The sequence below is a fragment of the Symphalangus syndactylus genome, chromosome 8 (genome assembly GCF_028878055.3).
Source record: "Symphalangus syndactylus isolate Jambi chromosome 8, NHGRI_mSymSyn1-v2.1_pri, whole genome shotgun sequence".
Classification (NCBI taxonomy): domain Eukaryota; kingdom Metazoa; phylum Chordata; class Mammalia; order Primates; family Hylobatidae; genus Symphalangus; species Symphalangus syndactylus.
The window spans coordinates 54,425,830-54,451,326 of record NC_072430.2 but is presented as its reverse complement, the minus strand read 5'-3'; the positions used below and the strand labels follow the sequence as shown (position 1 = coordinate 54,451,326).

Genomic DNA, 25,497 nt, shown 5'->3' with positions numbered 1-25,497 from the left:
AAAGGGACTCTGAGCTCCCTAACACGTAAGTGAGAAACTTCCACATTTAGTTAATATTTAGTATCCCTCTTCCACATTCATCACTGCCTTCACTTTCAACTATTTGTGTTTGACATAATATTCACATTTAACTATAGGTCGATTGAGCATAGGTACTCTGTACTTAAGTCTGTGTGTTCTCTACAGCTATTCATTCTGTCTCACAGGTTCTGGATGCTCCATCTATTTGGTAACAAAAGTATGAACTGAAAATGATGTTCAAATATAGATCAAATAAATGTGATACAGCCAGTACAAACACTACTCCTGCTAGTCTCATCCTTTCTTGGAACCCTAAGCAGGAATTACGTTGACTTAATTATGTTCATTTCTACGTTGCTGCAGTATAGACATTAATTTATCTCTTTGCTTGATTTCTTCCCTCCCTGTTAACTACAGAGAAGGTTTCATTTAAGCAGGTTATGGAAAGGAATGACTGTTATTTCAAAATTCTTCACCACAGACAGGCGATCATTTTAGATAAAATCACTTAAGTGCAGTTATCCAAACATGTATTTCATTCTTGGCGATAAAAAAGCCCTACCCAATGCCCAATGACCTAGAAACCAGAACTAGGAGATTTCTTCATGCAAATTAAATTGGTGTCACACCCATCAGTTAAAAAGTGGCAATGAAGGTTAAATGTGCAGCAGCAGTGTAAAATAAAGGATTCTTATCCATATTTGTAGGATATGTCAATGTGGCTAATTAATTTTTGAGATAGCATTTTTTGAAAGAGTAAACTTGGTGAATTGATTATGAAATGAGAAGTGCCTAAAGAGAGCTGAGAATGTAAAACAGGCACCCAGCTTGATTAACTTTACCAGCTTTAAAAAAATCCATATAATAAGGTAAAAGACACTGGAATTGATTTTATGACAGTATTATAAACTCCAAGAACTAACTACATCATAGTAGAGTTCACAGCTTGTTTCTTTTCAAGTCTGTTTTTCATTTTGTATCTTAAATGGTAAAGATTCAAATCTTTACTCATAGAAATAGGGTGTTTTTTCCCTTAAAAAGTAAACAAGATACACATAAAGGGAAGGAAAATTATGCCACTTTACATTGACGGAAATGTCGTGCTACAAAACAAAGTATCTTTTCTACTCTTCAGCTAACAGCACTGAATTAATTAATACTCTGGACACTAATAAGAAAAAGCAGACCCAGACAACATACCCGTTTCCTCAGATTGCAAGTAAGAGTGAGATTCCTTGAGAAGGAGTTTGCAAAAGCTGTATAAAAGTCCAGGACTTTAAGCAAGGCTTCCCGCTTGATGATGTGTAGGTCACAGTACGTCAGTGCCCGGACGTTCGCACATGCATGGGCAAGGGTGGTTTCCTTCCAGAAGATGTCTCCAAATACATCACCCTTCCCTAGAAAACAGTATAAGATACATATTCAAGTATCTAACACTGTTCTTATTGTAATCACTCTTGTTATTCAGTTTCATATACAGGATTGACCTTCTAGCATAATTTAGAGCTGAGGATATAACCGCATATATGAACACATAACAATATACAATGCTTTCATGTAATATGTAAACTAACATCACCCTGAATTCAGTTATTGATGAAAATCTGGAGTGGCATGAATAAATGGACCCAACAGAGAAGCCAAACACCTCATTTTAACAAATAATTTCATTATCTTCTGCCACCTTGACTTTTCCTATTTTGACTAGAAGGAGCAAAGGTGACTTCTGAGTTTCATCCTTGCCTCCGGTCCTTCTGGTAAAGATAATAAAATGCAATACAGAAGGATCTGCTGTAACAGCCTTTATAAATCTAGGGCTGATCCAACATATATTAAATACACATTATTCAGTAACTATATATTGCGTCCCAAGCCAATTAAAACTTGTCACGACTTAGTTCCCCAAGAATGCCCTTCCCTCTCTACCTAGCCAAACTTATACAGGTTCTCAGAGTCCAGCCCAAGAGCTCCCCATCCACAGTTACAAAGCTGAAGGACCCAGGTTGAGTAAAACACGGAGACTCAAATGTATTATCCCATGAACAGTTCTATAAAAAGGGCTATACTATCATCAAATGTAGACGTCTTTTAAAAACTCTAGAAATCCCACAAAAATCACCTATTCACTTCAGAGCACTACCCACTGGTGGCCTGAACTCAACCATTTATCATTTGAAATCAAGTACTTAGTTGCCCAAATAAAAAGAACGAGAAAGAGTCTAAGGTTAAAGGTCCCAAAAGGCCGTTCTGTCGAGGCAGTTCCATAAAAGCCCCTGGTTTCTGAAGTGTAGTCAACTGCATTCTTTGTTCAACTTCTGCGTGAAAGGGAAAGTTTTAAAGTGAAAAAGACAGGGGGAATATATCCAGGAGGGAAACATCTTCCTAGAGGCACTCTGTTAATGATTTATTCTTTCTGCACTCAAACCACAGAGGTGAGCAACTATCTGCTGTCATCATGCAGATTAAAATAAGAACTAACAGGAAAAAAAAAAAGAAGAAAGACCTTGTATCACCCTTCAGGCCAGCCAGCCAACCAGAGAGAAAAGAAAATATGTAACCATAGAAATGAGAGAGAGACAAAGACAGTGACAAGACAGAAACAGAGAGGTTGAGTGAGTGAGATTACACATTCTTTGCTCACTTAGGTAGTTGGGAAGCTCTGAGAGAAACATGGGGCTTGATTTCAAGCTTAAGAGGCACTTCAGGGTACAAAGAGAAAACATGCACATGAGTGAAGAGGTAATTAAAACCACCACATGATAATGTGATCAGCATAAAACAACTATCATGAATATTTCATTAATCTTAAGCAATCCATTTGTTTCTGGACCCTCCAAAAATTCCTTTTAGTTCATGACACTGATGAGCAAATTAACCATCTAATAGCCATTTATTTGGCCAAGGAAAGGAGATTGGAGACCTGGTAGCCAAAGAAAGTCTCTAGGGTTATACAGCAACATAATAACCAAAGGGAGGCCGAGGCAGGTGGATCACGATGTCAGAAGATCGAGACCATCCTGGCTAACACGGTGAAACCCCGTCTCTACTAAAAACACAAAAAATTAGCCGGGCGTGGTGGCGGGTGCCTGTAGTCCCAGCTACTTGGGAGGCTGAGGCAGGAGAATGGTGTGAACCTGGGAGGCGGAGCTTGCAGTGAGCTGAGATCGTGCCACTGCACTCCAGCCTGGGCGACAGAGTGAGACTCCGTCTCAAAAAAAAAGTAAAGAAATAAAAATAACCAAAGGAATACTTTAGCTATAGAAACTCTACCTCATTTTATACAGATGAATTTCAGAAATCTGTACACGGTATTCTCTTCAAACTAGTAATCCCAATTATAGGCATTTATTCTAATTGCATAACAAGAAGTGCCAAATTTATTTATAAAAATGCTCACTGAAGTGAAATTTATAATTGCCAAAAATTAGAAATAAATGTCAACAAATGAAATATTATGCAGCCACAAGGTATCATAAATTTTACAAAGTGACATGGAGGTTATATAAGGTTATATAAAATAGTAAAAGCAGGATATCAAACTATACATACAGCATAATCTCATTTTATGTACCCCATCTCCCCACCCCCAAACATACACACATACATGCACACAAAGCACAGAAGTAAATGCATCAAAATGGTAGGTCCTCTCTGCATTATGGAACAATGTATGGTTTTTATTTTGTCTTATAATTTGTGTAATACTTTGTAAACAGAAGAGATCAACAACTGTTATATTACCACAGTTCTTGATGGTACCAAAAAAAAGCCAAGCTTTTAAAGGGCTGCTTTGATCTACCTCTTATTTCTTTTCCTTTTTATTCTTTCCATACTGGATTTTTCCTTCAAGAGATAGAAAACAGGTTACATTTCTCTATGATTCATTTCTGTATCATTTTCTCAAATTTTCAATTATAACCCCTTACCCATTTATGAGTGCTCATTACTTTTCAGCTATTTGGTTTTCATATATGGTACACTTAAGAATAATCAATGCTTTTGACTCAGTATATTCACTTCTGAGAATCAAAAGATTAGAACTACCGCATGTAATATTCACTATAGTGTTATTAATGATAACCCTAGATTTTTTTAAAACCCTATATGTCCAATAGCTATGGCAATTGTAAAAATATGTGTAAAATATCAATGTCCAAAGAATTAAAACAGCTTTTGAGATAACATGCAAAAAGTTCCTAACTTATGTTAATTAAGAAATAAATATATAAAGAATAATATGCATACGGTTACAGCTATAACAAAATATATAAAAATGAAACTGAGGTGCCAAGACTAAAAGAATTGTCAATTAAGAAATCTACTTTATCTTCTTTTCTTAAGAAAATTATCTTGATAGAACCAAAGTATAATATATTTTATAATTATATGTTATTATGTATAATTTATTAGTCTGTTCTCACACTGCTAATAAAGAATGAAGACATACCCGAGACTGGGTAATTTATAAAGAAAAGAGGTTTAATTGACTCACAGTTCTACATGGCTGGGGAGGCCTCGCAATCATGGCCAAAGGCAAATGAGGAGCAAAGTCACGTCTTACATGGTGGCAGGCAAGAGCGCTTGTAAAGGGGAACTCCCACTTATAAAGCCATCAGATCTCATGAGATTTATACACTACTATGAGAACAGTATGGGGGAAACCGCCCCATTATTCAATTATTTCCACTGGCTCTGCCTTTGACATGTAGGGATTATTACAATTCAAGGTGAGATTTGGGTGGAGAGACAGCCAAACCATATCATATAATATACTATGTTATATAAATTTATCAATTGATATAAATTGAGCTAAAAGTCTAAAGGGATACAAGACTAAAGGAAAATGCATTTAAATAATAATAGCAAATGGATGTAAGTGGTGTGTTTATGGGTCTTTTTCTTCCTACTTATGTTTTCCAAATTTTTCTATATTAAAAAACAGCAAACCATTTTTACCGATGTCTTTCATTATACTTCTTAATAAAACTGAATTCATAAAATATATACATAGACTTGTAGATCATAAATAAATATTCATTGATTATTAAGTGCATTGTCAACAGGTAAAAGGTACTCAAAATATAAAGGTAATTTCTTCTTACCAATATGGGCCATTTTTAATTACAGAAGCATTCAAATATCTGTTATATATTTTATTTAACTTAACAGATGAAATTAAAAATTCTTACACTATTTCTACCTAAAATTTTTAAATTTAAATTATTACATTAAATTATTATGTTTTTGGTATCATGAGGAAATAGAAAGTCTATGATACAGTAAGAATAGCAATAAACTAGAATATGTACTCATGATAAATTTTATTTCCTGCTCCTGTTCCAAAAAAGTTTAGAAAAGCATAGCAAAATTAACAAAAGTAGATAATTCTGCCCCCAACATCAGAATTCACTTTACGTAATAAGCAATACTAATTGTTTCATTACATAGAATTTTCATTGGGATATGCAATATGTAAACTGGATATTAAGCTAATCAACGACTTCAAAGTGTGTTTACTTTGTTGGCTTTCTATGTCACCTATGAGGCAATCAATTCACAACAAACTTCTACCACATTTCTGGGACTACGGTCATCTTTTAAACAAATTAATTAATTTACCAGCCAAAGTAAAGTTGGTTAATGTCTTTCTTCAAGCATATTACGCACATTTACAGTGAGTCATCTCAGAAATCACAGGCTGTGAAAATGTGGTGTTAGGCATGGAATATCTAACGTGCATGCATCTAATATGCATGGAATAGCTAATGAAGAAACACTTTTCTTTATTGTATGAAAGATTTTGCACACTTTCAGGGCGGGGAACTCCGGTTCATCTACTTGACTACAGAACATTTGATGCTGGTTTTTAGGTCAGCTCCCGCTGGGTACAAGTAGTCTCTGCTGTAAACATTTTAGAGCTAGAGATAACTAACCTCCCCTCAAAGTACTAAAATTAGTAGAAAGCTTGCGCTAAACATGAAAGTTGTTGTTTGGTCTATTTATATTTTCTCAGTTCTTTTCATCAAGTCTTATGAAGTATTTCACTGTTAAACTACAGGAAAAAGGATTATAAAACAGAAATAAGTGTTAAAGACTCATATAGTAGGAAACTGGAATATTTAAGACAAAACAGAGACAGAGTTACAACATAATTAAAGGAGTAATACAGACTATGGTATGCTTAGGGATTATGGTCCCCTAAGGGGCTGATTTTATAGCCAGATTTATTTTTTCAAATGTGAGACACATTATTTGGTGAGTTAATGACATGAATAAAATAAATGCATAAAAATTACCACAGTTAGGCAGGGCACGTTGGCTCATGCCTGTAATCCCAGCACTTTGAGAGGCCGAGGTGGGCAGATCACAAGGTCAGGAGTTCGAGACCAGCCTGGCCAACATGGTGAAATCCCATTTCTACTAAAAATACAAAAATTAGCCAGGCACAGTGGCAGGTGCCTGTAATCCCAGCTACTCAGGAGGCTGAGGCAGGAAAATGGCTTGAACCCGGGAGGCAGAGGTTGCAGTGACCTGAGATCACGCCACTGCTCTCCAGCCTGGGTGACAGAGCAAGACTCAGTCTCAGAAAAATAAATAAATAAATAAATAAAAATTACCACAGGTATTCATCAGTGAGAACTGCTAACTAATATCCAACAGGTCCCAAACAAAATATCATCTGAATTTTACTTAGGTAGTTTTCTGTGAGTTTAGGGGTGTGATAGTGGCTCTATTTGAAGATTTTTCTATACAATGAACTTAATCCATGGCTTCACTTCATTTTTTAGTAAGTTTTATTGTATATATTTGAGATTTAACATGTAACATTATAGAACACATAAAGATAGTAAAATCACTATAGTGAATCACTATAGTGAAGCAAATTAATATGTCTATCATCTCACATATTTTTGATTGTGTGTGAGACGAAAGCAGCTAAAATCTACCTATTTAACAAAAGTTTGTATTACAATACAGGCATAACCCTCATTTTATTGTGCTTTACCTTACTGTGCTTGGCAGATACTATGTTTTTTACAAATTGAAGGTTTGTGGTAACTCAGTGTCAAACAAGTCTATCAGTGTCATATTTCCAACAGCATGTGATCATTTTATGTCTCATTTTGGTAATTCTCACAGTATTTCTAATTTTTTCATTATTATTATATCTGTTATGGAAATTTGTGATCATTAATCTTTCATGTTATTGTTGTAATTGTTTGGGGCCACTACAAACCACACCCATATAAGATGGCAAACTTAATCAATAAATATTGTGTGTGTTTTAACTACTCCACTGATCTGTCATTCCCCAACTCCCTCTTCCTCTCCTGGGGCCTCCCTGTTTTCTGAGACACAATAATATCGAAATTAGGCCAACCAGCAACCTTAAAATGGCTTCCAAGTGTTCAAGCAAAAGGAAGAGTCACAAATCTCTCACTTCAAGTCAAAAGGTAGACATAATTAAGCTTAGTGAGGAAGGCATGTCAAAAGCTAAAATAGGCTAAAAGCTAGGCCTCTTGCACCAAACAGCTAGCCAAGTTGTGAATGCACAGTAAAAGTTCTTGAAGGAAGTTACAAGTGCTACTCCAGCAAACACATGAATGACAAGAAAATGAAACAGACTTACTGCTGATAAGGAGAAAGTTTTAGTGGCCTGGATAGAAGATCAAACCAGCCACAACATTCCCTTACGCCAAAGCCAAATCCACAGCAAAGCCCTAACTATCTCCAATTCTGTAAAGGCTAAGAGAGGGGAGGAACCTGCAGAAGAAAAGTTTGAAGCCAGGAGACATTAGTTTATAAAGTTTAAGAAAAGGAGCCATCTCCACAACATAAAAATGCAAGTTGAAACGCAAGTACTGATGTAGAAGCTGCAGCAAGTTATCCAGAAGATCTGCTAAAATAACTGATGAAGGTGAATAGACAACAGATTTTTAATGCAGATGAAACAGCCTTCTATTAAAAGAAGATGCCATCTGGAAATTTCAGAGATAAAGAAAAGTCAAAAACTGGCTTCAAAACTTTAAAGGATAGGCTAACTTGTTAGGGCCTAATGCAGCTGGTGACTTTAAGTTGAAACCAGTACTCCTTGATTATTCCCAAAGTCCTAGAATCTTAAGAATTATGCTAAATCTACTCTGCCTGTGCTCTATAAATGGAAGAACAAAACCTGGATGACAGTGCATCTGTTTATAGCATGCTTTACTGAATATTTTAAGCCTACTGTTGAGACCAACTGCTCAGAAAAAAAGATTCGTTTGAAAATATGACTGCTCATTGACAATGCATCTGGTCACCCAAGAGCTCTAATGAAGATCTACAAGACAAATGTTTTCATGCCTGCTAACACAACATCCATTCTGCAGCCCATGGATCAAGGAGTACTTTTGACTTTCGAGTCTTATTATTCAAGAAATACATTGTGTACGGCTATAGCTGTCATAGATACTGATTCATCTAAAGGATCTCGACAAAGTAAATGGGAAATCTTCTGGAGAACATTCAGAATTCCAGATGCCATTCAGAACACTTGTGACTCATGTGAGATGCGAGAAAGCCAAAATATTAATATTAACAAGAGTTTGGAAGAAGTTGATTCCAACCCTCATGGATGACTTTGAGAGCTATGGACTTCAGTGGAGGAAGTAACGGCAGATGTAGAAATAGCAAGACAACTAGAATTAGAAGTGGAGCCTGAAAATGTGGATGACTTGCTGCAATCTCACTAGAAAACCAATGTGTGAGAAGTTGCTTCTTATGGATGAGCAAAGAAAGTGGTTTCTTGAGACAGAATCTACTCTTAGTGAAGATGTTACGAATATTGTTGAAATGCCAACAAAGTATTTATAATAGTTCCTAAACTCAGTTGATCAGACAGTGGCAAGAGTTTGAGAGGACTGATTCCAATTTTGAAAGAAGTTCTACTGTGACTAAAATGCTATCAGTCAGCATCACATGCTATAGAGAAATATTTTATGAAAGGAAGAGTCAATTGATGCAGCAAATTTCTTGTCATCTTAGTTTAAGAAATTGCCACCTCTATTCCACCCTTCAGCAATCACCAATCTGATCAGTCTGCATCTGTCAACATCAAGGCAGGACTGTGCACCAGCAAAAAGATCACAACTTGCTGAAGGCTCAGATGATCATTATCATATTTTAACAATTAAGTAGTTTTAAATTGAGGTATATGCATTGTTTTTCCAGACATAATGTTATTGCACACGTAATAGACTAAGTATAATGTGAACATAACTTTTATATTCCCTGAGAAACCAAAAAATTGGTGACTCTATTGCAACATTGGCTCTATTATGGTGGTCTGGTACCAAACCAACAAAATCTCTGAGATATGCCAGTACAATATTATTAGCTATAGTCTTCATCTATACATTAGATCTCTAAAAATTTTCATCCCACAGGTGTGCTACTTCCTATCCTTTGACCTACATGCACTCATTTCCTCCTGCCCTACTCCACCTCCCCACCACTGTTTTATTCTCTATCTTTGTATATTTGACTTTTTAAAAAGATTCTACACATAAGTAAGATCATGCAATATATTATTTATGTGTCTGGCTTATTTCACTCAGCATAATGTCCTCAAGGTTTATCCATGCTGTGGCAAATGGCAGGCTCTCTTTCTTTTTTAAGGTTGAATAATATTCCATTGAATATACATACTACATTTTCTTTATCAATTCATCCATCAATGGATACTTAGGTGGTTTCCATGTCTTGCCTATTGTGAATACTACTGCAACAAACATGGGGGTGCAGATATCTCTAGGAGGTGATAAATTCATCACCTTTGGGTATTTACCCAGTAGAGGGATACTGGGTCACATAGTAGTGCTATTGTTAATTTTTTAATAAACCTCCATATTGTTTTCCGTAATGGCTGCACCAAACTACATTTCCCACCAATAGAATGCCAGGATTCTCTTTTCTCCACACCCTCATCAACATTTATTATATCTTGTCTTTTTGATAATAGCCTTCCTAACAGGTGTGAGGTGGTATCTCATAATGACTTTAATTTGCATTTCCCTGATGATTAGTGATTTGAGCATCTTTTCATATACCTGATGGTTATTTTTATGTTTTATTTGGAGAAACTTATGCTCAGGTCTCTTGCTCACTTTTTAATAGGGTTATTTATTTTCTGCTATTTAGTTGTAAGAGTTCTTACATATATGCGGTTTGCAAATATATTTTCCAGTCTATAGGCTGCCTTGTCATTTTGTTGATTGTTTCTCTTGCTGTACAGAAACATTTTAGTGTGATGTAACCCTATTTATTTATTTTTGCTTTTATAGCTCAAGGTTTTGGTGTTATATCCAAAAAGTCATTGCCAAGGCCAATGTCAAGGTGTTTTTTCCTGTATGTTCTCATCAACGTGTTTTATGGTTTCAGGTCTCACAGGCGTTTTATCCATTTTGAGTTGATTTTTTTTTTTGTATGGGTGGAAAATAAGGTCCTAATTTCATCCTTTTGCATGTGGAAATCCAGTTTTCTCAGCACCATATATTGAAAAAACTATTAATTTCCCACTGTGGTCTTTGGCACCCTTGTTGAAAATTTGTTGACCATATATGTTTGGATTTATTTCTGGGCTCTCTGTTCTGTTCTACTGCTCCATGTTTCTTTTTTATGCCAGTACCATACCGTTATAATTACTAGACATTTGTAATATAATTTTAAATCAGGAAGTGTGATGCCTCCAACTTTGTTCTTTCTCAGTATTGCTTTTTGTCTATTTGGGTTTTTGCTACAGCTTCATACAAATTTGAGGATTGTTTTCTCTATTTCTTTAAAAATGTCATTGGAATTTTGATAGCAATTGCTTTGACTATGTATATTGCTTTGGGTAGCATGTACATTTTAACAATATTAATTCTTATAACCCATTAACATGGGACATATTTCCATTTATTTGTGTCTTCTTCAATTCTTTCCTTCTTTTTTTTTTTCACTGTTCCTTGTGGAGCAGGGCTAACTTACTGGTGGTACACCCAGAGTCAGCCGATTTCTTTCATCAATGCTTTATAGTTTTCTGTGTGCAGATATTTTACCTTTTTGGTTAAATTCATTCGTATGTATTTTTGTAACAATTGTAAGTGAGATTTTTTTCTTGATTTCTTTTTCAGCTAGGTCGTTATTTGCATATAGAAATGTCGCTAATTTTTATATGTTGATTTTGCAACCTGCAACTTTACTAAATTTATTTATTAGTTCTAAAAAGGTTTTTGTAGACTCTTTGGCTTTTTCTACATATAGAATCGTGTCATCTGCAAAAGGAGATAATTTTACTTCTTTCTTTCTGTTTTAAATGCCTTTTATTTATTTTTCTTGTCTGATTGCCTTTGCTAGTACTTCCAGTGCTATATTGAATAGAAGTGGTAAGAGCAGGCATCTCTGCCTTGTGCTGGTCTTAGTGGAAAAGTCTTTAGTTGTTCCCCATTGATCATGATGTCATCACCACTAGACCATCATATAGGAAATGCTTAATGGAGTTCTTCACCTGGAAATGAAAGGATAATAACTACCAAAATGAAAATATATGGAAGTATAAAACTCACTGGTAGAAGTAAATACACAATCACAAGCAGAATATTCCATCACTATAGTAGTAGTATGTAAATCATCCAAATCTCTAGTATCAAGGTTAAAAGTCAAAATGGTCAAAAATAACCATAGCTACAGTAAGTAACTTACAGTAAGTAAGTCGCAAGAAGGAAAAAAAAAGGACCTACAAAATAACCGGGAAACAACGAACAAAAGGGCAAGAATAAGTCTTTACATATCAATACCCTTAAATGTAAATAGATTAAATTATCCAACCAAAAGACAGGGTGGCTGAATGGATATTAAAAAAAACAAGACCCAACTATATTCTACCTATAAGAACCATTTTAGCTTTAAGGACACACATGGGCTGAAAATTAAAGAATGGAAGATATTCCATGCAAACAGTCACCAAAAGAGAGCAGGGGTGGCTATATTTACATCAGAAAAAATAGATTTCAAGTCAAAAACTGTCACAAGAGACAAATAAGCTCATTATTTAATGATAAAGGCATCAATTTATCAAGTATATAACAACTGCAAATATATATGTACCCAACATTGGAGCATCAAAATATATAAAGCAAATATTAATGGACTTGATGGAAAAAATGCATAGAGATGCAATAATAGCACAGGACTTCAGTAACCCACTTTCAACAATGGATAGATCAATTAGACAAGAAATTAATAAAGAAATACTGTACTTGAACTGTATTCACTTTAATTTATTAGTTGGCCCTTCACTATAAGTTATCATTGCAATTGGCTCATAAACTTCATTATAATTACATAGGCCCAAAAATATTCATTTATAGATGAATAAGACTATATGATTTTTAATTATATTATTTTAAATGGACTTCAACTATGTACAAACTGCAACGGTCATAAAATAATATTTTAAAAAGGAAGAACAGAAAGAACAAAACAATGAGTATTAAAATTAAGAAATTATATAGGTTTATTAGAATAAAATCTTTTAAAACATTTAGAAATGATGTCTGCCAATCTTCAATGATTGAAGTCCAAAGTCATTATGTTAAAAATTATCATAGATACAAGCTTGAAGACATTTTCAGAGAAGCAAATAATAATTCTTATCTATTTAAAAAAACAACTGATTTAGCTTGTAGATTTTTTTTTACACACACAAAGAATGAGCCAAATAGCTCTTATTAAGCAGATAAAGAGAAGGTATCCTGACATCAGTAAGAAGCTACCTTTAAGGAGGTAGAAGAAATGATAAAAAAACATGCTGATTATCCTGAGTTTGGCACTATTAGTGTTAAGAACAACCTGATTGCATATAAAAATCCAAATATGTGCCTAAATCAAGAAAGGGAATGGCATATTATAAAAAAGAAATCCATGCAAAAGACTAATTTGGAAATCAATTACATCTTGAAACTCTCCTGTTTTCTTTTTCTAAGAAAACATTTAGAGTTGAAGCCTACAATATTGTTCATATTATAATTAAGTCTTACAACTTTTGCAACTGTGAAGTGTGAGAAAAAATGGCTGTCTTTTCTACCTCATTCAATTTATGAATCTGACATCCTGACTCAACCCTAACTCTAACCTATGATGCAATAATCTGACTTCTGAGTATGTATCCAAAAGTATTGAAATCAAAATCTCAATGAGATATCTGTACTCTCATGCCTATTGTAGCTTTATTCAAAATAGGTAGACATGGAAACAACCCCAGTATTTATCAGCAGATGAATGGATGAAGAAAACGTCATGTATGCATACAATGGAATATTATTCAGCCTTTGAAGAGAAGAAAATTCTGTCATTTGCAATAATATAGGTGAACCTGGAGAGCACTATGCCGAACAAAATAAGCCAGTTGCAGAAGTACAAATATTTCATGATTCCACTCATATGAAGTGTCTATAGTAGTTATATTCATAGAAGCAGAGAATATAATAGTGGCTGTCAGGGCTTGGAAGATGGGGGAAGGGACAGTTTTTGTTCAATGGGTATACAGTTTCAGTTATGCTAGAGAATTAAGTTTTAGATACCTGCTGTACACATAGAGCCTACACTTAACAACGCAGTACTGTGAACTTCAAACTTTTTTAAGAGGGTAGATCTCATATTAAGTGTTCTTACCATGAAAAAAAGGACAGAAGAAAGCTACGGGAGTTTTAGGATGTGTCTATTACCTTGATTATGGTAGTGGTATTAAGAATGTTTGCATATACACAAACTCATCACATTGTATGCATTCAATATATGCAGATATTTGTGTATCAATTATACCTCAATAAAGCTGTGTTGCTGTGATAGAAATGTATATGAGCGTGGGCAGAGATCACAGAAGCATATAGGGAAACAAAAAGCAATCACAGGGATAAAGGAGTGAGATTCAAAGCACAGGTTTTCTTTCTTTCTTTCTTGTATTATTGTCACTTGTCTTCTGTTTTTCCTTTACCTTATGCTAAATTATTTATTTATAAAATAAAATACTACTACTTAAAAATTTTTTTAAGTTTTTTGAACTTTTTGTTCAAAAGTTGAAACATTTGCTTTATGCTGTGAGGGGATAGGCAGATTCAGGAAATAGAAATCTGGCTCTCAAGAAGTCTTTAATTTTGTGAGTAAGAGAGACAGACCAAAAAAATTACAAAATAGAAGAAAATGAAGTAAGTGTATACAGATCAGGATAAGCAAAGCACAGAAGAAAAATATTGTTTTTAATTTGAAGAAATTAGGAAAGACCTCACACAGAAAGAAAGCTTCATTTCCACTTTAACATTAACCGACTAAGTAGACTCTGAACTCTTCCATAACCCAGATGAACATGTAACATCCCTATCTTGTGTTCTAAGAACTCATGACATTCACACTCTGGGCTCAGTTCTCCTCAGTCCTAAACACCTTCCTCATGGTAAACCAGTCACTTGGAGAAGGACAGTATTTATAGATACTTAGTAGCTGATTTAGCCAATTCATACTTAGTACCTTAGGTAATATTTAGTGAAGGGTCTTTGTAATGTATACTCTTATGGTGCCTAATTCTTGGCAGTGGTATTAGAGAAATCTTTTTTAAAAAATAAAAAGAAATAAATTGGTAAAGGTAATATAGGTACTCTATTTTCCATTAAGATTAAACCAAATAGTTGTACTATAATTTCAAAATTCTATTTCAAAATTTCTGTTTTCCAGAGCATCATTTTTTTTTTGTAATTTGATGGGTAAGAGCATGCACATAATGTCAGACAGGTCTGGATTAAAATCCTGTACCCACTAATTACTTATTAGCTGTGACCCAGGGAGAACCACCTGATATTACAGAGTTTCAGTTTCTTCCTCTGTAAGATGACTACAATAATTACTTTCTTCACAGGGTTATTAAATGACTTGGTATAATAATGTATACAAAATAATGAGCACTCCATTAATAATTTTTGGTATTTTAATTGGACTTTCAAAGAGGTGCAAGTGTATTTTTCAAAAATATACTTTAAAAGTTTGATAAGGAATATTAAAATCAAAATGTATCTCTTAGCTTTACATTTTACTTAAGTGGGTGGGAGCTCATTTACTAATGAAAAATATGATTTTCCTTTCCTTAAATCCCTTTTAATTCTTAAATGCTTATGTATTAATGAAATTAATTCAGATTTATTGAATCATTCATTCTCGTTGACGACAAAAGCAATGCCACTTTAGGAATTAAAGCTAAATTTCCTTCAATGAATGTAATTTAAAGTCTTCTTATTATGGTCAACAAGCAGGTACAAGTTAGATTCCTTCTTGGTACTGGGGATCCGTGATGGAGAACAAGAAAGGAGCAACTTATCAGAGAGCCATGGGTGGTCTGAGATACTTAACACAGTTTCCCCCTCAATTATCTTTGTTCAAATTGCCTAGTTAACAGTAGGAAAATCTTCCTTCTGCCTATAACAGATCTAAACTAAAGTTACAGGCTTTTGAGAAATGCATTTTACTATAAACCTCTAGACAAAGGAAGAACAGAGGGCATAGAGGAAATTGGCAAGTGAGTCAACAGAATACAATGTATTTTTCTGGGTACCCAGAACTGAAACAATTATGAAAAGAGTTTGTTGGCAAAGTATAGCAGAGTTGGCCCTCCATACCCATGGGTTTCTCATCAATGGATTCAATGAACCACAAATAGAAAATATTTGGGGTAAAAAATGGATGGCTGCATCTGTACTAAATGTGTACAGATATTTTTTCTTGTCATTATTCCCTAACCAATAAAACAACTATGTATGTAGCATTTACGTTGTGTTGGGAATTATAAGTAATCTAGAGATGATTTTAAATACACAGGATGATGTGCACACGTTGTATGCAAATGCTATACCATTTTACGTAAGGGACTTGAGCATCCTCAGAGTAGGGTCTCTGTGAGGGTGTCCTGAAACCAATCCCTTGTGGATACCAAGTAACAGCTGTACTAGCTAATCTGTCTCACTCACAATAGCCTTTACGGAAAACCTATTGAAGAGATCCTATCATAGACAACAGAGAGACAAAAAGGAACAAGAAATTTCAAGTGGTCACTGTGCAGTGGGAGGATAAACAGGGGAAGGATAAAAATAGGAGGTACTAAGAACCCTGTATAGGCATCCAAGTGGAAGCACAGAATAGAGGCATCTAACCCGGACTAGGGCAATAAGGGAAAAATAAAATAGAACAAGGAAGCAAGAGACAAATCACTAAAAAGGAGAGAAAAAGTATTCTAAATGAAGGAGCAGTATATGCATCAGCCTGCCAGGAAGAGGGAACTTTGTTAAACTCAGGAAACTTCCTGCAATTCAGTATGGTGAGAATAGGGTAGGGATAGACAATGACACAAATCAGGCCAGAAAGGAGAGCAAAAGCCAGACCCAAATGGCCCCATAGGCCATGCTCATAGTTACATTTTATCCTCAAGATACTGGAAATATGAATGAGGAGATTGACACAGTTATATCTTAGGAAGATTATTCTGGTGGCAGCGAAACATAGAAATGGAGGTTGAAGCTGCTGATAGATTTATTAACTCCTGACCTCAAGTGATTCGCCCACCTCGGCCTCCCAAAGTGCTAGGATTACAGGCATAAGCCACCATGCTGGGCCTACAGTGGATTTTAAATAACTGATTCTACTTAAAATAGAATCTTAATTCAAGTGATAAGACTCTCTTTCGTATTAAGTTGATTTAATTATGTTATTCCTGTCCTCATTTATGCTCTTTTTCCCAACCCCGTAACAATTTCAACCCCTCCATCCAAACCACACATAAACAAGCATAGCTCTCTTGAGAATTTGAAGTTACAATTAAAAGACTTAGATAGAGATTGCCTTAGTTTAATAACTCTAACCCTATGATTCTATGATAGATTTATGAGCAGGTAAGTCTAATGACTAAGATGGTAGTCATGGCCCATGTGAACCCGGAAAATCTGAGACAGGTCTCGGTTAATTTAAAAAGTTTATTTTGCCAAGGTTGAGGATGCACCCGTGACACATCTTCAGGAAGTCCTGACGACGTGTGCCCAACGTGGTCGGGGCACAGCTTGGTTTTATACATTTTAAGGAGATATGAGACATCAATCAATATATGTAAGAAGTACATTGGTTCGGTCTGGAAAGGCGGGACAACTTGAAGCAAAGGCAGGAAGACTGGAAGCAGAGAGGGAGCTTTCAGGTCACAGATAGGTGGTACACAAATGGTTGCATTCTTTTGAGTTTCTGATTAGCCTTTCCAAAGGAGGCAAATCAGATATGCATCTATCTTAGTAACTTTGAATAGAATGGGAGGCAGATTTGCCCCACGCAGTTTCCAGCATGAATTTTCCTTAGTGATCTTGGGGGCCCAAGATACTTTCCTTTCACACCTAGGACCAAAATTTTAAGAGCATTGACTGCGGTAAGGGATATTAAGAATAGGATTAAAAGATACCAAGGGGATAGAATAAATTAGTTTTGAAGGGTGATGGCGAGAGGGTTTGAAGTTTAATCTAAACTACCAAGATTGTTAAACTCATATTTTATTCCAAAACCTGCAGGCTGAGGAACTCTAAAAGTGTCTATTTTGAACCATAGATAAACAATGTTATAATCACTGCTTAAAATGTTTAAATCAAGACAAGTATGCATGTTTTTAAAAGCAAACAACTGATTTGCCCTTTATAAAAATATCTGAATTAAGTAATTTCATCATCATAATATATAGAACAAATGTACATGTTTCACAGCTCAGCATCTAAAACACAGAAGTGTGGGTGCAAAAGAAAATAATTTTCTGGAACTTGGGAAAAACCCTTTTAAGGATTTAAACTGTGAAGCACTTGACTTCTAACAGCAAGTGCACAGGAAGAAATATACCTACAGCATAAAAATCACATTCTCACAGATTCTCAAAATAACGAAATATTATTCATTCACATCTCATTTTTTTTGTAATAAAAATAAGGAGATTTTTAATTTTGAGCAGCGTAATTTATAAATTTTGTTTGACAATGCACACGTTTATAATTTTTTCTTTTGAGACAAAGTCTCACTCTCTCGCCCAGGCTGGAGTACAGTGGTGTGATCTCAGCTCACTGCAACCTCAGCCTCCTAGGTTCAAGCAATTCTCATGCCTCAGCCTCCCAAATACCTCCCAAATACAGGTATATGCCAGCAAACCCAGCTAATTTTTGTATTTTTAGTAGAGATGAGGTTTCACCATGTTGGCCAGATTGGTCTCCAACTCCTGACCTCAAGTGATTGATTAGCCCACCTCAGCCTCCCAAAGTGCTAGGATTACAGGCATGAGCCACCATGCCCAGCCTACAATGGATTTTAAATAATTGATGCTACTTAAAATAGAATCTTAATTCAAGTGCTAAAGACTCTCTTTCGTATTAAGTTGATTTAATTATGTTATTCCTGGCCTCATTTATGCTTTTTCCCAATTCCATAACAATTTTCAACCCCTCCATCCAAACCATACATAAACAAGCAAAGCTCTCTTGAGAATTTGAAGTTACAATTAAAAGACTTAGAGATTGTCTTAGTTTAATAATTCTAACCCTATGATTCTAATAATCAATGAACACAGATGAGAAAAGACAAAATGAAAATACGACAAAACAAATGTCTTAGGAGCAGGGTCTATTGTTAGCAGGGAGATGTCATTTTTATAACCTCAGAAAGGCACAATATACTTGTCAAGACATTGAGAAGTAACCTGGCTATTTCAGCCATACCAACAAATCTGTTCATATTAAGTAATTATAGGATAGGAACTAAAAAGGAATAAGACATTAAAGAATATAAAATATTATGTATGCATCATGAACTTAATTTGGAATTCTTTGTGTTTTATAAAAGGTGGGAAGGTCAGAAAAAGGTGGAGGTGTAGGAACTGAAAGAACTTCAAATTGAAAAAAGACATGAACTGCAATTATATTTCATATGCCCTATTTCGAAAAACATCTTGAAGCCATCCTCCAGTGTTAAAGGAGGTTATTTGTTGACTAAACTTTTTTATCTTTCCATTAATTAGTTATGCTTCAGAACTTATTCATTAAACTCCTTAGCACTTTTGACACACTAAAGAATTATGTGCCTATCGAGAGACTGCTTAATGGCAAGAATCCAAAAAGATGAAACTGCACCTGTTTTTGGATTCAGAGATTCTAATTAATTTTAAAATAACCTCCCTTCTCTACCTTTTAACTGGCAAATGAATCAGTGTAAGAGATAGCAACGCCTTCTTATTTATTCTATCAGACTAAATAGGCAAGTTCCCATTTTTGTGAGGTGTCCTCAGATGTGAGGGATGTAGGGATTTTGTTCCTCTCTGACCCTTGCAAGACTAAAGGCAAAGAGCATTAAACACTATGGCTGTTGGCATATTTCAATGCCAAAGGCCACAGTTGACAATTAAGACGTAACAATCATAAATAATCTGTACACCAAATAACACAGCAGTAAATGTTATATAGCATAAACCACAAGAGATGCAAGGAAACATAGATAAAATGCATGAATAATAAGATATGTTAACCCGCCACTCTCAGTACCAGGGCAAATCAAAAAGATTTAAAAAATACATGAAGTTGGGCTGGGCGCAGTGGCTCACACCTGTAATCCCAGCACTTTGGGAGGCCGAGGCAGGTGGATCACCTGAGGTCAGGAGTTCAAGACCAGCCTCAACATGGAGAAACCCTGTCTCTGCTAAAAATACAAAATAAGCTGGGCGTGGTGGCGCATGCCTGTAATCCCAGCTACTTGGGAGGCTGAGGCAGGAGAATTGCTTGAACCTGGGAGGCGGAGGTTGTGGTGAGCTAAGATCGTGCCATTGCACTCCAGCCTGGGCAACAAGAGTGAAACTCCGTCTCAAAAAAAAAAAAAAAAAGCCAAAAAGAAAAAAATACATAAAGTTATAAAGACTGAATCAACTTAATAAAGCAGAACTTAAAGATATACATATATATCTTTTTTATGTATATACGTTTATATACACACACACACACACACACACACATATATCAGGGTGTGAAGGGATTAGATATATTTAATATTTAATATATATATCTAATCCCTTCACACCATGATAATTTTTGCAACTTTTCATTAACCATGCAATTATTTCAAAATTAAACTATCAAAAATGAGGAGGAGGAAGAGGAGGAGGAGGAGGAAGAGGAGGAGGAGGAGGAGGAGGAGAAGAGGAAGAAGAGGAGAATCAGGAAAAAATGGTGCTGGTAAGTTACTATTTTCCTCTTCCTTTCTTTAAACATCATTAAAGCATTTTGTATGTTAAACAAACCAACGAAAAATCCTGATCTGATGGGCTTTTGAATGAACTAGTCTTTTTCAGAGCCTATAGAAAAAAAGAAAGGTCGCCAGAGAGTTGTCTGTATAATTTGACTCATTAAGCACAAGATGTGAAAAGTCTCTGAATCCCAAGATTTTTGAGGAGAGAGAACAAAAAGCACAAACTCAAAATAATAAAATGTGACAGATATATGATGAGATGGGTCCAATACCCAGGGGTCCTGTGTTCATTTTTACTGTGTCATCGGGCAAAACAAGTTACCATTTTATTTTAAAATGAAAGGAAAATGCATTTTGTCTGTCTCACTGAGCAAATTGTCTCATTTTATCAGACCCAGGCTAGTGGCACTGTACCCAGGACTTTCTTCAACCTTCTTTTAGAAAAGGAGTTACCCAAATGAAGTTGTAATGAAGAAAACGGGACAAAGCAAATAATAATGAGTCTACAGCTGAGGTAATTTATCATGAGGGTACTCATTTTCATGTAATACATTTGATATTTTTTTCCTACCCACCATTGACGTGGACATTCAGGAAAATAAAATACATTTGTTTTGACCTTGTATTTTATCCTCTTCTTTGAGCAAACAAGAATGGTTTGCATAGTGTAAATATGCTTCATTTTACCACAAAGGATTGTTCTGGTGAAATGTACAACTTTTTATGAAGGGTTATATTTATCTCCTTTATACTCCAGTAAACAAAGCAGAACAAGCACTAATGAGCATTAACCATACCCAGAATGTTGACTCTAAAAATGTTGTATTTTCTTCTTGAAAAAAAATAAAAATAGTTCCTAGAGGAGATCTAACTGTAATTCTAATATCATTTGTATGCAGTTAAGGAAAGGCTTACAAACCTCGGTATTCAGTCATTTGCAACCCTGAACCATTTTCTAGAACTCACAAGTTTTACAGAACCTGTTTTCCTACGAAGGGTCATTTCTTTTCCAATCTCAATTCTATATTTTTCAAGTAATGGTGCCTTTTGAAGTCAGTTTTTCATCATATTGTGCTGGATTTTGCTTTTGTAGTTTTAAAAATCTATCAGTTAATCTTTTACTTTTGAGAATAAGTGGCATTCAAGCTATGGTAGGTTGACCTCGGTAGCTGAAAATCCAACAGTTTAAAAATTGAGCTCATTTTTCATAAGACACAAGCCATGAACAATGTGATCAAAAAGCAGTCGACATCCTGCAATTCTAACTTATTTTACCTGATTAAAAAAAAAAAAGAAATGATTCTCCTCTGACCTCATTATTACTTCCTCTTACATTTGTGGATCTCAGGAACCTGCTGCAGATATTTGAGCAGAAAATGATCTAAAAGGTCATTTGGCAATTTTTTTTTTTTTTTTGCCAAGCTATATATCCTACACTGTCCCCAAACATGCAACATTTTTTTATTTTATCACTTCTATATACTGTTACCGCCCTTTTATTGTTGTGGTTGTGGTTAGTACAACTATCTACTGAATTCTAAATTCTAAAATGCTCTAAATTTGAAAATGAATTTATTATTAGCCAAATAATTTTTATGGCCTATTAATATAGATGGACAGAACCAGCTTTATAAACCTAAATTTAATTTACTTATACTGCGATCACTCTGCTATAAAGGGTCAGACTCATTAACCTCCTCCACACTTTCAGCTCACTACTTAGGTTGACCGTGATGAGGGAGAAAGTTTTGGGGTAAAATGATCTATTTTCAAGCCTCCATTCATTTACTAATTGGGAAAGTCACTAAGCTTCTCTGGGCCTCACTTGGCTCCTCTCTAAAGAAAAGGGATGAACTAGACAGGTTCTGTTGCCCTTCTGAGACTAACACCCTTCGTCCCTACCACGTCAATCATTCCACAAGCCATTTTTACACTTACTAACATGGAGCTACAAGGCACGTTAGGCTGTGACCACCTTTAGTGTAAAAGGTACTGTCCTACTGTTGCCAAAGAAAGTTTAATCAAACTCAGCCCATTATTAGGTTGTGACTGATACTAATGTTCTCTGCTGAAATAGCATGATTAGTTTTCATTAAGATTCACGTCTCATTAGTGACTCAATTTGCAAAGTTACCAAAGGAAATTTCTCTTTAAAAATGCGAAAAGCAAAATATCTAAAACTGTTACTACGCATTTGCTACTACATTAGGAAAGTTCACAGTACCTAAAATAGCCACCACCTCATCATCCTGGATGACTTCCAAGGATCCCGACACCACAAAGCAGAGGGCATCCACACTTTCTCCAGCATGGTAAATGAGGTCCCCAGGAGCACAGTGAATGGTTTGGAACTCTACTGCCAAGGCGCGCAGACACCCATCGCTGGCCAATCGAAAAGCAGGATGTTCATTAAAAACCTTCCGGTTTAGATGAACACAGATATCAGCTCTCATATCCTTGGGACAGATGGAGAGGACCTAAAGAAGGTGAGAGATGAATAAGTGAAAAGGAAAGAGAAAGGGGCCACTTCAGAAAAACAATCATCCAACAAATATTTATTGACTATGACTATGTCTGCTACACTGCTACACACCTTGCTAGGTACTGGGAGGGCAAAGGGAACAAGACACAGCTCCGCTCTCAAGGAGGTAATAATCCACTGAGATGGGCTGATGAGCATATGGACCATGACAATGCAGAACCATGTAGTAAATGCTTTGAGAAGAGTATGGATCTCCCCTCAGAAAGAACACAGCCTTGGCCGGGCATGATGGCTCCTGTAATTCCAGCACTTTGGGAGGCCAAGGTGGGTAGATCACTTGAGCTCAGTAGTTCGAGACCAGCCTGGGCAACATGGTGAAACCCTGTCTCTACTAAAAAGACAAAAAAAAAATTAGCTGGCCGTGGTGGTGCACGCCTGTAGTTCCAGCTACTTGGGAGGCTGAAGTGGGAGAATCACCTTATCCCAGGAGACAGAGATTGCAGTGAGCCAAGGTCGTGCCACTGCACTCCAGCCTGAGTGACAGAGCAAGACCTTGTCTCAAAACAAAAACAAAACAGTTTTGAGGTGGTCAGGAAGAGTCTCAGAAAAAAGTTAATATCATTTCATCAAAGAGTCAAGTAAAATAGGGCATGACCATTCATTTTAATCTAGCAGATGTTTCAGAATTTTTTTATAACTAAATCAAAATTCCACATTGGAGGTGGATTCATGCTAGACAGCCATCAGAAAACAAAATCAACAAAAGCACCCTGGCAACTTGACATACTGGCACTGGCAGACTAACTCCACTCTTGATATATTTTTTTCACTCTGAAGATTTTCCTTTTACCAATAAATTCATGTCCAGGAAGGGACAAGGGTATTGACCAGCCTTCTGTAAGGCTTGGGTGGTTGGAAACGTCAGTGCTGGCAGGGTGGATACGTTATTTTGTATGGCACTCCTTGTTCATTCTGGTCTTTGACTTCTGAAGACTGCTGCAGGCAGTAGCAGAATTCACACTGTAGGCATCCTTTAAAAGAGGAAGCAAATGGCAGAAGTATGCTTATACAGCAAGGGGTAGAGAGCTTTTATTGGCTACAGCTTTCTGACAGGGTGATTAAAGACCTAGATTAAAATGGACATTATCATCATATTTAATCAGAACATCGTGGAGCAAGATGTGATTGCGGAAGTTAATACCGCCCATTTTAAAGATGCAAGTGCATACTCATTTAGAACGCTCCTCAAACCCCATTTGTAAACTACTCTTTATAACCAGAAATGGTTTTCTTTGATCGGATTTCAATCCCTCAAAGCTGAAGCTAAATTGATTTACCCCATTAAGTTATACTGCATATTTTAATAAATATAAAATAGTTTTCTTTCCTCTACTAATTGCATTTTAAGCTTTAAAAAATTTCTTAAGGCTTGAAAATGTCCCCTGACTATTCCTTTTATTTGGGGGTCACTATCAATGAAAACTGGGTTGCTTCCCTGTAGAGAAGACAAGCCCATCATAAATGCAAAAACCATTAATTAAATTATGCTTTCAGTATCCCTTCTCTTAACCTTTCTTAATGCTCTACATACATTTCACATTATTTAATCATCTCTGGGTTTTTTTCATACTCCCTCAAATTCCTATAGGCAGCAGCAATCTGCTCACCCACCTTTCTGAAAAATCTGATCTTTGAGGAAAGGAATGCCTAACACAGCTTTAAAAGTAATTGACACTGTTTTCACAACAGTTATTTTCTATAAGGCAATGTTTTATTTAATATATAAACCTTTATTGACTTTGGACAATATATTAGTCATTCTATAGGCACTTACTGAGCTTCCACAATGGGTCACATCACTGTGTTAAATCCTCAGAACTAGAAGGATAAGTAAGACACTGTGTTTGCCTCAGGGGAGCTAACCAGAAAGTGTGGGAGGTGGGCGTGTAAAGGGACAACTGCAATACAATGAAAAAAGTGGTATGATAGGAGCATGGCCAGAGTGACATAAAAGCATGTGCTGCCTGTGGGTCTTTACTTAGAGGCAGCAAAAAAGATCAGGCTCAAGAGGACATAAGTCTGGGTTCAAAACTATCACAACCTTTGTAACCTGGAGCACCTTATTTAATTCCTCTAAACCTCATCAGTGAAATGGGGATAATGATAGTGCTTATATCTTAGGCTTATTGCGGAAATTAAATGAAAGGGCATGAGTTGAGCCTAGTTTAGCCTGGCACATAGCAAGGGCAGAGGAAATACTAGCTCTTATTATCACTATGGAACATCTGTCTTCCTACAGAGTTTATTGCTGCTTAAACTCTCTACAAAAACAATTTTCTTTTTTCACTTTCCACGCCGTCTGCAGTCTTCATCTGTACAGTTTGATAGGTTTCCAGACAGAATTAAGAAAATATTTCAGCACAAACCTGAAGATATTTTAAGCACTGATTAAGGTTAATATTTTTTTTCCAAGTTGAAAATGAAATTAGCTCTAGAAGAACAAAAAAATTTAAATACATACACACATACACAAACATTACACTGAAGACCTTAATTGAAAAATAGACTGCTCTATTTCGATCCATTTACCATACAGGACTTTCATTGTTTTCTATTCATTTTGGTAATAGTCGTGTTATTTCCTTTTAATAACGTTTTTCGGGATTCATGTTGCGAATGAAATCTTC

The 25,497-nt window shown here is 35.6% G+C and overlaps 1 protein-coding gene across 1 annotated transcript in view; it reads right to left on the bottom strand.

Moving 5' to 3' along the window:
- The window catches only part of KCNH5 (potassium voltage-gated channel subfamily H member 5), a 344,681-nt gene that overhangs the window by 80,022 nt on the left and 239,162 nt on the right, over positions 1 to 25,497 (bottom strand). The window contains exons 9-10 of the mRNA XM_055289151.2: positions 22,553 to 22,805; positions 1,222 to 1,418 (exon numbers count right to left, since the gene is read on the bottom strand). Coding sequence (XP_055145126.1) covers positions 1,222 to 1,418; positions 22,553 to 22,805 — 450 coding nt within the window. The remainder of the gene's footprint in view (positions 1 to 1,221; positions 1,419 to 22,552; positions 22,806 to 25,497) is intronic.